The sequence below is a fragment of the Typha angustifolia genome, chromosome 7 (genome assembly GCF_048772165.1).
Source record: "Typha angustifolia cultivar Huaian chromosome 7, ASM4877216v1, whole genome shotgun sequence".
In the NCBI taxonomy this organism is placed as follows: domain Eukaryota; kingdom Viridiplantae; phylum Streptophyta; class Magnoliopsida; order Poales; family Typhaceae; genus Typha; species Typha angustifolia.
The window spans coordinates 11,399,892-11,412,636 of NC_133245.1; the positions used below are offsets into that span (position 1 = coordinate 11,399,892).

A 12,745-nucleotide genomic window follows, 5' to 3' on the forward strand; every position below is an offset into this window, starting at 1 on the left:
AAAATTTAGCTTGAATTAAGTAAGATTTAAAATTAATTATTACTTAGCCCGTTTAAGCTCCAGCTCAAATTGAACCCAAAATTAGTTCAAAATTGACTCTAATTTTAATAATTTTAATTCAAATTTGATCGTAGATATAGACTCATCATAAATTATATTCAATTAAAACATTTTAGAATCGGCTAGTTTACACCCCCTACGTGGAGGAGTACATCCGCTGTGTCATGGGCAACAAGAAAAGGACTCATAGTCCTAAATGACAAATGTTTGATATGGTTATCCATCCTCTCTCTCTTTCTCTCTCCTTTTGACTTTCAAATTTTCTGAAGTTCTTATGGTTGGGAAACATTAAAAGTCAACCGCAAACACCGAGCAATCCTCTCCTACCTGTCCTATCTACTCTACTAGTCAACTCTCATTTGATTAGATTGAAAAGAACGGCCATGATTCTTTAATAAAGGTTAGAAATTATAAATACTACTCCACTATCGAAACCCTCTTAATTCCACACTACCGATTCTCATCATCCTCCTCCTCCTCCTCCTCCTTATGTGCAAGACCGGAAGAGCCACCCGCCTCTCGGATCCCAAAACCAATTCAAAACTCTTGATCCGATCCAATAGTCCTCGCGTACCCGTTTCCTCCTCCCCCTCCTCCTCCTCCATTCCCTTCACCACCGCTGACCTTACCTCCTCCTCCTTCTCCTCCTCCTTCTCCCTTGCCGCCGGTGTCGTCCCCCGCGGCCCGACTCTCTTCCCCTTCCTGGAGCTCCTCTCCGCCACCGACCAATTCCTCTCCCCATCCTCCTCCTCCTCCTCCTGGCGCTGCTCCCTCCGCGGCGCCGACGCCGTCGTCTCCCGCCGCCGATTCCTCGCCGATCCGTCCTCCCTCCCCTCCCGCCTCGCCGATCTCTCCCGCTTCCACCACGCCGCCGTGGCCCCACTCCTCGGCGCCTCCCTCGGAGCTGACCACCTCTTCCTCGTGCACCAGTTCGTCCCCGGCCCCTCCCTCTCTTCCTGCCTTCGCCCAAACCCTAAAAGCCCTAGAAATTCTAGATTCACCCCCCTCTCCTCCTGGCTCTCCCGCCTCATCGTCGCCGATGACATCGCCCATGGCCTCCAGTACATCCACCAAGGATCCGTCCACGGCCGGATCAAGAGCTCCGGCGTCATCGTCACCGAACCCGGGTGCCGCGCCGTGATCTGCCACTTCGGCTCCGCTGAGCTCGCTGGCGAAGGCGAGGATGGAAGGATCGAGGGGACGAGGGGGTACATGGCGCCTGAGATCCTCGCCGGCGGCCGCATCTCCCGTAGCGCCGACGTGTACGCATTCGGGGTCGTGCTACTAGAACTAATTTCCGGGGCGGAGCCAGTGAGCTACCTGTTCAACGAGGAGAGCGGCGACTGGGAGCGGAGATCGATTATAGAGACGGCGAGGGGAACGGTCGGCGAAGGCGATGGGGAAAAGAGAGTGATGAGAATAAGGCAATGGGTGGATGGGAGGTTAGGGGACTCGTTCCCAGTGGAGGAGGCGGAGAAGCTGATCAGAGTCGGTTTAAGGTGTGTGGAGGCGGAGGAGGAGAAGAGGTCGGACATGGTGTGGGTTGCCGGAAAGATCTCGAAGCTTCTCATCGACGCCAACAAGTGGAACGAAACATTTCAGCGGCCAATGGAAGGTATTTCCTTGTCCGTGGCTCCCCGGTAATAATAATAATAATAATAATAATAATTTATTAATAGTACACATATGAATAAAAATTCTCAGGTATATATTTTATAGGTGTTTGATGCTTATTAATGTTTGATTGATTCTACTATCTAGCAGTTGGTATATCTTGGGATTTAAATGTGTGGCTTGCTCGACTTGTTAATTAATTTTTGACCACATCAAAGAAATATATTTTGAGCAGTCAAACTTTGATACAATATTTATGGCGAAATGAAAACAAAAAATACTCATAGTCCCATGAATGATTAGTAATCTTTGTGTTCTTAGCTTTCAAATTGCTGCCCTTTTGATAACTAGCCATGGTTCGATCTAAAGAGAATTGGTATTTAACATCTCCTTTTTTTTCACCTATTTGTGATTGGCACTCTAAATTTTTAATATTTATAAATTGAGTTTTATATTTTATTAAATATATGTAAGAATAGTTATGGTAGGTTAATTTAATTAAAGAAAGATTAACAAAATATAATTTATCTAACTCCATATACCTTTATCCAACCCAACACAAAATCCCTAATCCAACCTAACCTAAAACCTAACCCAAGCTAAGTACGTAGACTTGATCAAACAGCTCAGCTCGCCCATGCCTAGCCCGGTTTGGACTAGGCTAAGCCCGACCCAGGCCTGAGCCCGAACTACCCATGGACGACAATGACCAACCCTTTGCCCGCCTGACCCGGCTTGAAAGCTTACCCATTTGGCCTGCAACTAGGCCCGCCCGTTCTGCTATAGTAATTTACCCGTTCTGCTACAGTACTTGTCGTTTTGTTATAGTAAAAACTAACGAAAATTTTGTTACTGTACCGTTTTGCATTATTTTAAGCACACCTTTAAATTTTTTTTAATTTATTATTATTATTTTTTAAATGGAGGAACATAAATATTTTTTTTTAAAATAAGCTAATAGTAAAAAAAATTCTAAAAATAGCTAAAATGTGGGTTTGGCCGAGTGATTAGTGGGTCGGCCCGACCGGCTAGCCCGATCTCTCATGGGCCGATGAGTAGTAACGGGCTAGACTATTCTAGCCCAGCCCGAACCTGGCCCGGTCTAAGTGATTGGTGGGTCGGACCATGAACAAATACTATTGGCCTGAAAAGTCTGGCCCGTACCCGGCCTAGCTCGGCTCGCTCGATGATCGTGTCTATTAAGTATGTCAAAGCTCATTCGTATGCAACCATCACCAATCGTAACCCTGGCTCTTTTAAGAAGAAACTAACTCAAAAATCAGCTTTAAGAAACACTATATTCACAAATCAATAACAGATGAATGCAACATAAGATACCATAATTTCGAATGGGATGTGTCAGTTTAATAGAACAAAAATAATTTCAAACGGGGTGTAGCTTTGACATTTACTCACTTCACTTTTCGTATAGAGGAGAAGAGTATCCGAGGAGAATAAGAGGCAAAAAGAGACAGGAGGTTGGAGGAGAACTCACTTTATTTTAATCCCATTAATATAGCATTGTTTCTTTAGATTTGAAGTTAGATGAGAAGTTGAAACTCATTATGTGCCAAAATAAAAATAAAAAAGAAGAAGATGAGGATAGTTTTAATATTTTAAAAATAATGCTCTACACTAGATAGAATATTTTCATCTGCTTAAATAGTGTTAGTGTTAACTTATGTGTTGCAAGTATTTGATAAAAGTGTAACAGTAAATACGTGAAAGGACATGACATTAAATGCAAATTTTCCTTCTATCTAAAATGATTTATGTAGATATTGATAAATAATATTATCAAAGAGGAGAAAAAAAAACTCATTAAACAATGGTACACTAAAACCAACTACAGAAGTTGTAGGCAGCCTTTTATGAAGGTTTAGGTAGTTGCAGAAAGTTAGGTTTCTCAAGTACCTGATTTATTTGATATAAGAGTCTTTGAAAGGAATCATACATGCTTTTTGAAATATGAGATGTTGAGAGGTGTTGTGTTCTTTAACCAAATGGCCCCTGCTTTGACCTAAACATTCTTCCATGTAATCTTCTCTTTCAAAACAAATATATTTGTGTCAAAAATTACATACCATGTAATTTTTTCAATTGAGGAATCTTTAGATCTATCTTTTTTTTTTCTTTTTCTTTTTTTTTTGATACATCTTGATTAGAGATATTGATTCCCTAATTAAAATTTCGCCCCTCAACCATCATCAAGTGAATAATAGAGCAACTTAAAATGTAATATAAGATATACATAACTTTGATATCATCACTAGAGTGTATCATGCTTTCACAAATCGAATTAGTGAACAAATTGATGCAAAAGTTGGATCCTCAAATATAGGATTTTAATTTGTTTAAGAAAAGTATCCTACAAAAATCAGACTATAGTCAAATTGTTTCTTTAATTTCCTACTTCGTATTAGTCATAACATAATGATCGAAGAATTAATCCACTGTTTTACTCCATACTACTTCATCTCCCTTCTACCTTCAAGAGCCAGTTTGTGTCGAGAAGTCAATAAGATTAGAAAAAAGAATATTTATAAGATCGTTTCTGTCAAGGATTTCACGTAAACAATTGTAACTATACTTAGCACTTGAATTACAGATAATTACGTTAACATTTTTCCTTGGAACAACACGTTTGTCAACAAGCCAATTATTAGAAAATCATGCCTCAGAAGCTAAGGCTTGATACTATGTGCATAGGCTTGGACAAAGTTGGAAACACTATTGTCCTTATAGTTGGTGCCTCTGGCAGAATGATCATAGCCAGGAAGGTACTAACTGGGGAGGTAATAATCATATTTAAGTCTCGGCAAGCGGCCCACATTGTTGTGATGCCTAATAGGGAAAAGCTTTGGCTTTGGACGGTTGTCTATGCCAACAATCATGCCGATGAGCAAAAAGAGTTATGGAGTGAGTTAGGTAAGTTTTGAAACATCCAACTTGGTTATTATTCAATGATTTTAATTACCTTTCTTTATGTTGATAATAAAAAGTGTAATAATGATATAGTGTTGGACTGTAAAGCTAAAGGTTTATTTAGTTTATTAATTTTGTGGGTGTTTGTGATCTCGGTTTTGTGGGAACACATTTTACTTGGTTGTAATAAGTGTGAGGACCATGAGTGGATTTGGGTTAGGCTCAATTGAGCCCTAGCCAATTCAAACAGGCTCTTTGTCTTCCCCAACACTAAGGTCACCCACCTTGAGCGCATTGGCTTAGATCATGCTCCTCTTTTTATCTCTTCTGTAAGTAAAGAGTGCCTCACAAAATGCAAAGTAAGGTGGGGTTGAAAGACGAGAGTGCCTACCTCCGAGCCGAGAGTGCCCGCCCTTTCTGTCAAGTAGGCTACTTTTTCCGGAACGCAGTCCTCCATAACCGTGACCGTGTATATAGATATCTTCGATGCTGTCATTTCTCAATGTCCGCTTCAACCGCTCTTTCACCTCCCAAAAAGCTAAGTTGGCTTGACGAGCGCAGATGAGGAAGCGGGAGCAAGAAAACAAATAATCTCTTTCTTTTCCAATTTTTATAGACGAGATGCTCAATAGTGTTAAAAGGCCTTATAGGTTGAAATTTTCTAGCTTGAATATGATGAATGTTGGCTTGTCATTGAGGATTCATAACCCATGTGATAGATTTAATCACTCCATTGCTAAAGCTATACATACAGTCTCTTAGTATATAAAATAGGAGGTGTGTGGGGAATCTTGATAGTAGGTTGTCTATGGTTAAGGCTCACATTAGAGAGTTGGAGAACTTAGGCTACTCGGGTTATGCTTCTATTGCGAAAAGAATCAATCTGAGATGTTTGTATAGTTTGCAAATTGTCTTAATCTGCCAAATTAACGCCTTAAAGAGTCAAAGATCTAAAATAAAGTGGATTAAGAACGGGGATCTCAACACTAGATTCTTTCACACCACCACCACTATTAGACGTAGAAGGAATTTCATTAAAGTTATCTTTGATGGAAATAGGAATTAGACTATGGATTAATCAACTATTAGAGTAACCTTTACCGCCTTTTATCAAAACCTTTGGGATAATAATCATCAGGAGAGCCTTCCCTCCTTCGCATTGACCTGGCCATTGCTAATCATCTTATTTTGAGCGCTCAATCACTTGTGTGGAGATTAAGTTTTCCCTCTAGGCCATGTCAGCTAACAAAACCCTTAGTCTTGATGGGTTTCAAGTTGAGATTTTCAGGACCTATTGGGACACTATTGGGCCAAATATTACAGATGTTGTTTTTTTTTTCTTTTTTAAGCACTATGAATTACAGACTAATTGGGACCTCACATATCTTACTCTAATTCTAAAAAAAAGATAACCTTGAGTATGTGAAGGATTTTTGTCCTATTTCTTTATGTAATGTATACTATAAAATTATTGCTTAAATTCTGACTAAACAATTACGCCCAATTCTTCCTAATATCATTGGGAAAGAATAAGTCGCATTTGTGGCTTGTAGAAATATTAGTTACAATATTCTTGCTGCCTAAGAGGTGGTTCATTCTTTGTCCAAAGATAGACATAACCACTTGATAATGTTAATCAAATTGGATATAGAAAAAGCCTATGATAGGCTAAGTTGGAAGCCTATATTAAATAGACTCTCTACTAAAGGTTTCTCTAGTAGGTGGTGTAGTTGGGTTAAGGGTTGTATTAAGTCTCCCAAGTATTCTCTTTTAGTAAATAGTAGTCTGACCGAGTGGTTCTCACCTTTCTGTGATATCCGGCAAGAAAACCCTCTCTCACCTTACTTTTTATCATTTGCTCCCAACTCCTTACTACCCTATTCAATGACCACACTACTAGAGGCACTCTTAAAGGGTTTAAGATTAGGAATGATAGTCAGGATATGAACCATCTCCTCTTTGCAGATGATGCCTCATCATGGCTGAGGCCACCCTGATATTGGCTCAAACCATTTTGGCGATTTTGCACATGTATTGCAATCTCATAAAAAAAAAAGTTAATTTGGATAAATTGAGTATCTATTTTAGGTCCTTTATGGCCAATAATGTTAATGAGTGCATGAGTGACTTCCTTAATCTCAAAGTTGAATAGTTCCCCTCACTTATTTGGGTGTCAAGATGTCGCCCACTCGAATTCTAGTTGCTAATTATTAGGAGTTAGCCAAAGTAAGCTAACTAGTTGGACAAGGAATACCCTATCCTTTGTTGGTAGGTTAACCTTGATAAAGTTAACCCTTACTTCTATTCCCAACTTTTAGTTGAGTTCTACTCGGATTCTAGACACTACTCTTAATCAAATTATCAAGCTGCTAAGGAATTCCTATGGGAGAGAGTGAAGAATCAGAAAAGTCTTAACTTAATTAACTAGGCTATTGTTATTAATCCTAAAACTGAGAGTGGTCTAGGAATCAGAGATCTCCGATTAGCTAAGTTTGTTCTTTTTGTCAAAAATGTTCTTAAATTTCTTAATAATGATTCTTTCTTATGGGCCTCTATTATGAAAAAAAATAAAATAAGTTAGACATGTGGGCTAGTAGGCCCGTGAAAGCTCTTCTTGGGTTTGGAGAACCTTATGGAACTCGACCACAAAAATAAAAAATGGCATTAAGTATCTAGTGAAAAATGGGTCTCACTAGTGTGCTTTATGATTTGTCAATCACCCCGACTCCCTTGGCCTACATGTTGGGTCCTACTAACATCCATCTTGAAACCATGGTCGGTGATCTTCTAGAGAATGGCTGGTGGAAGGTGGATCACATTTCTGAGTTGTTTGGCAGTACTATCTAGAACACTATCACCAACTTAAGAGTTGAAAGTTTAGTAGACAAGTGAATTTAGTGGCCTAACCTAAAAGGTAAGGCTACTACAAAAGCAGTGGATTCTTTAATACGCCTTAAATTGAATGGGCCTGGACTAAAATGGATTGCTATTTCGAAACTTAAGGTTAACCCAAGAGTTAAGTCCTTTTTACAAAAAGTTTAGTGGGAAAAAATTTCTACTAGAACCATTCTCTAGAGGATGCACATTGGGACGGCTGATGTGTCCTATGGGTGGCCTTTGAGAAGAGATATGGAGTATTTGTTTTACCACTAATGCTATGCCCTTGAGGTCTGAGGGTCATCGCCCAGAACCTCAAAATCATTTTTTTCTCAAGATGTTAATTGGCTAACATATGATTGAGACCATTTAGAGGGAGACCAAGATAAGTTTAAGTTTATTATAGCCTCCTCAATTTGGATAATTTGAAAGGCTCAGAACAAATTTTGCTTTCAGGCGATCAAGACTAAGGCAGAACACACAATGTGGCTAGTGTCTTAGATGGCAATTGAGCACTTTGATAGAGATGGGGTTGAGAAACCAGTCAGCAGCTTGACCCAAAGGCAGGAAGAGTGGACTTCTCTACTCCCGGGTGTGTAACACCCTCGCGTGGCACGAGCATGAGCATATGCATGTGTATGCCCACACAGCATGCACAGCGCGCACGAGATGACAAACGGGGCTACCACACACCAAATACACTTGTGCTCACATAATTCATCTAAAAAATATGCATGCCCACACCACGCACATAGCGCATGCGGTATGACAAACGGGGCCGCCACGTACCAAATGCACTTGTGCTCACATAATCTATCTTAAAATAAATCATGTTATCAACTAAATAAACATGTTAACAGATTAATATTCAAATCCAAAAAATTATCCTAGACTACTACATTATCTGGGCAGCCTAAATATTTATTTATTACCTTCTACTGAGATGTTGAGTTTTCTATTTGCTACTTTTGTTTCACTATGGCTCCTATAGAAGCATAATGATGATAGTTTTTCTAGGCAAAGGAGAGATTGAGAAATATTGCAAGTGTTGGAAAAATCTTTGAGCCACATTAAGTAGGATTCACATTTTATTTATGATAATTTATTGGTAGAATAGAAGAGTTCAAATAATACTTTAATATAATATAGTTACTTATTCAAATCCAGAGAAAAGAAAAGAAAAAAAAGGCTTCCGAGTTGCAATTAAGATAATAAAAAAGAAAAGAAAGTGAGCTTAATACCACATCGACTATTTAGAAGATGTTAGTAGGTATATAAGTATTAAGTATTAGTTGGACTTTGAGCCCCAAGTGATACTCATATTTTGAGGTAAATAAAATCTATACAACTCAACTCATACACATATAGCTGTTTTTAATATGCTTCATGTTACTATTGTCTTTATTTTGTTATCTCCATGTTATGATCCATGCTGATTCCAGATTAGCTCAAGTCTAGAGTAAATTGAGTCGAGTCTAAATTGAGTCTTTTGTTTATTTAATTTACTTTAGTTATTTATTTATTTAGTTTGTTTATGTATGGTTGAGTTCAAACTGATTCATAGTATGCTTTAGCTGGGTCGTAGCTAAGTCTACTAAACGAGTTGAGTTAGTTAGTCGGATAAACCTTTATAAATATATCGAGTGAACCCTAATCGAGTATGTGTAAATGGAACTTAAGTTACTCTTATTCTAAACAAAGTATAATTTGAATGACAATATTTAGAAACTCTTGGCATGCCTTATAGCAAAAGATTATGCACAATAAGAAGGTATTGATTTTTAAGAAATCTTCTCTCTAGTTGGTTGCTTTGAAACAATAAGAACTAATTTAACATTAACTACTCAATTAAAATGGCATATTTATAAGTTAGATATAAAATCCACTTTTCTAAATAATGAATTGAATGAATATATATATATATATATATATATATATATATATATATCATCACTCAGCAAAAAAAATTGTTGTTCGTGTTTATGAAGAGAATGACCTAAAGCTAAAGAATGCACTCTATATTTTAAACAAGCACCACGAGCTTGGTACACTAAATTGATTCTTATTATAGAGAAAATGGGTTTGAAAGAAGTGAAAATGATACCACTCTTTATTTGAAAAAATAAAATAGAATGAGCTTGCATAGTTTGCCTGAGTTTGATGTTATTATATATATGGGGTCTTCGAACTCTCTTGTGATAGATATCAGAAATTGCATGATGAAAATATTTGATATGATATATACTTATGTTTAATGCAATATTTTATTGGTTTGGAAGTGAAGCAAAATAAAGATTGAATTTTTTATTTCATAAGAAAAGTATGTTGCAGGTCTTCTCAAGAAATTTAATACACTGAATTGCAAGGTCACAAACACTCTAATAAATGATAATGAGAAATTAAGGCTTGAAGATAATTGAAGATATCAATACAAAGTTATTTAGAAGTTTAGAGTAAACTTGATTGGTGGAAGCATGCAACCCTAAGTTAGGTGGCACGAGCTACCCTTAGTAAGTCTACAACTCTTGCTATTCCTACATATGCTATGTGTAGGACTATTGTGCCCCTTATGGTGCTTGACAAAGTGGATAAGGTAGTTAGAACCTTTTTATGGGGTAAAGGTAATTCTTGTAAGGGCTTTCATGTAATTGGATGGGATAAGAGTTGTTGAGTTCATGACAATGACAGTCTAGGCATTAAGCATCTTCTAGATGCTAAGATTGTTCTCACTAGATCTCGTGCTATACATTTGTTGTAGTATAAAAATAAAACTTGGGTTAAACCATGGTCCACAAGAATGGCAGTGTTAAGCCTTGGAAGAAGTTGGGGAGGGCACGTAAGTCTGTCTTCTTTGAGATCATGTTTGATGCGTTGCAATCTATCAGATTGGATCTATTTAAGTCCGTTGGAAATGGGAACGGTACCAACATCATGGATGATCCTTGTGTTTCTAATATCTCCTTGGCTACTTGGCTTACCTTTGTTAATGTTAACCTTAGGTTAGATGATAAGAAAGTGAGTTGATTAATCACTGACCAACAATGGAATATGTAGAGGATCTTTAAGTGCCTTGGTCCAGTCCTTGGTAATACTGTTGCTCTTAAGTGGCATCCTTGGCAAATGATGCTTGGGTTTGGGCAACCCAACCGCGGCGTCCATTATTAAGTATGTAAGAGAGTCTAGGTCTGAGCCAACGACTTTTAGGTTTGTTTGCTCCAAAAAATAAAATATTATTATGGAAAGTCTTATGGATAGAGTGTTGACTAATTCTAGACTCCATAAGCTTTCTTTATACCTACGTAAATAGTGCCCTCTGTGCTGGCAACATGAGGAAACTGAAAAGCACTTACTGGCGGAGTGTGGTAGAGCTAAAGACCTGTGGCAAGCTTTAGAACAACATTTGAGTTTGAATTTCAGGCTAATCAATGACTGGGTGAATGGAAGCTGGAGAAGGAAGGAGAAAGTTTCAAAAGATGCTGCGACCTTTCTGAAATACATGATTACTTTATGGCATGTGGACTATCTCAAAATCTCAAAATGAAGAACTATTCCAGCAAAAGAAACTAATGGTAAGCAGCTAATGTTCAGGACAATGGCCCTAGTCTTGAAGACTATGAGAAAATACAAGAAACTATCAAACATGCTAATGTTATTAGTGAACAAAGGAGGTGGATCCCACCACCTATCGGGAGGCTAAAATGTAACTTGGATGGATCCTACTCCAAACATAATGGATCTTTCAGATTGGAGTATGTTTTTAGAAATGCCATTGGCTCAACAATTATATTCAAGGCTCTGGTTAGTAAAGCTAAAGACACATTGGAGGCTGAAGCTGAAACACTTCAATATACTCTACTACAAGCAAGGCAATACAATTTCTCTGAGTTCCTGGTTGAATCCGACTCTCAAAGACTCATCAATATTCTCAAGACCAAAAAGAACTATCCTTGCAATAGCGGCATACCTTTTTTATTTATCTATGCATGAATTAAAAATTTAGATCTTCTTTCAATGTTATCGGGAAGCCAACTTAGTAGCTAATAAGTTGGCTAACCAAGGGAGAATCCAATTTTTTTCTATGGTTTGGTTTAATACCATGCAAAATAATTTTGCTAGTCTATTTTATAGGAATACTTTGGGTATCTAAAGGACACCTCAAAACACTTTTGGCCCTTTTTTTGTGGTAATGAATACCTTTAAACCAAAAAAAAAATTCAAAATGAACTTGTCATAGATTGCCTCAGTATTGATATTATTATTATTTATATTATTATTATTATTATTATTATTATTATTATTATTATTATTATTATTATTATTATTATTATTATTATTATTATTATTATTATTATTATATATGTTCTTTAACTCTCTCATGATAGATATCAAAAATTGCAGTATTTTATTTGTTCGGAACTGAAGCAAAGCAAATATTGCATTTTTTTCACAAGAAAAGTATGTTGTAGGTTCTCAAGAAGTCTAATACACTAAATTGCAAGATCACAAACACTCTAGTGAATAATGATGAAAAATTAAGGTTTGAAGATGATAGAATAAGTGAATACAAAGTTATTTAGAAGTTTAGTTGGTAGTCTATTTTATATCTTACTCATATTCGGAGAGACATTGTCTTGTCAATCAATCTTACCTTCAAATATATGTAAAACACTACAAAACATCACTTTAGTGCAACCAAGAAAATCTTATGCTAATTTTGCTGGAACAATACATTTTGTCTTATGGCACACTTATATAAATAATCTTACTAGTAGTCATTATGCAGGATCACTAGATGGCAAGAAGAGTACCTGAAGATGTTCATTTACCTTTGGATCAACAATTATCAAATAGAGCTTAAAGTAACAAGAAATAGTTTCATTGTCAACTCTTTGTAGCAGAATATGTCACAGCAGCCTCCTCTTCTTGTCAAGCATTATGGTTGAGAAAGAATACTTTAGGATCTTAATTAGCAACAAGATAAAGTTGCCAAAATTTTCTGCAATAATACTACTATTGCAATAACAAAATATATTGTTTTCTATAAAAGAACAAAACGTATTGATATTTAATATCATTTCATACAAGGCTTGATAGTATAAAACATAATAGAGCTGAAAATCTACCATTCAAATGAATAAGTGGCTGATATGTTTACTAAATCTATCTCTTTTGGAAAACTCTCCCACTTTATACCATTGCTTGGAGAATGCAACTTCAAATCAAAAGGGGATTTTGAAAATCTAATTCAATGTTACACCCAGATGGTGTT

The 12,745-nt window shown here is 37.0% G+C and overlaps 1 protein-coding gene across 1 annotated transcript; it reads left to right on the forward strand.

Annotated features, from left to right (window-relative positions):
* The first annotated feature begins 297 nt into the window (after nt 1–297).
* On the forward strand, nt 298–12,463 carry LOC140763120 (lysM domain receptor-like kinase 3). Its single transcript, XM_073101179.1, has 2 exons — nt 298–1,675; nt 12,260–12,463. Exons 1-2 carry the CDS (start codon nt 550–552, stop codon nt 12,286–12,288), a joined length of 1,155 nt encoding a protein of 384 aa, XP_072957280.1. The 5' UTR covers nt 298–549; the 3' UTR covers nt 12,289–12,463.
* Nucleotides 12,464–12,745: the final 282 nt, after the last annotated feature.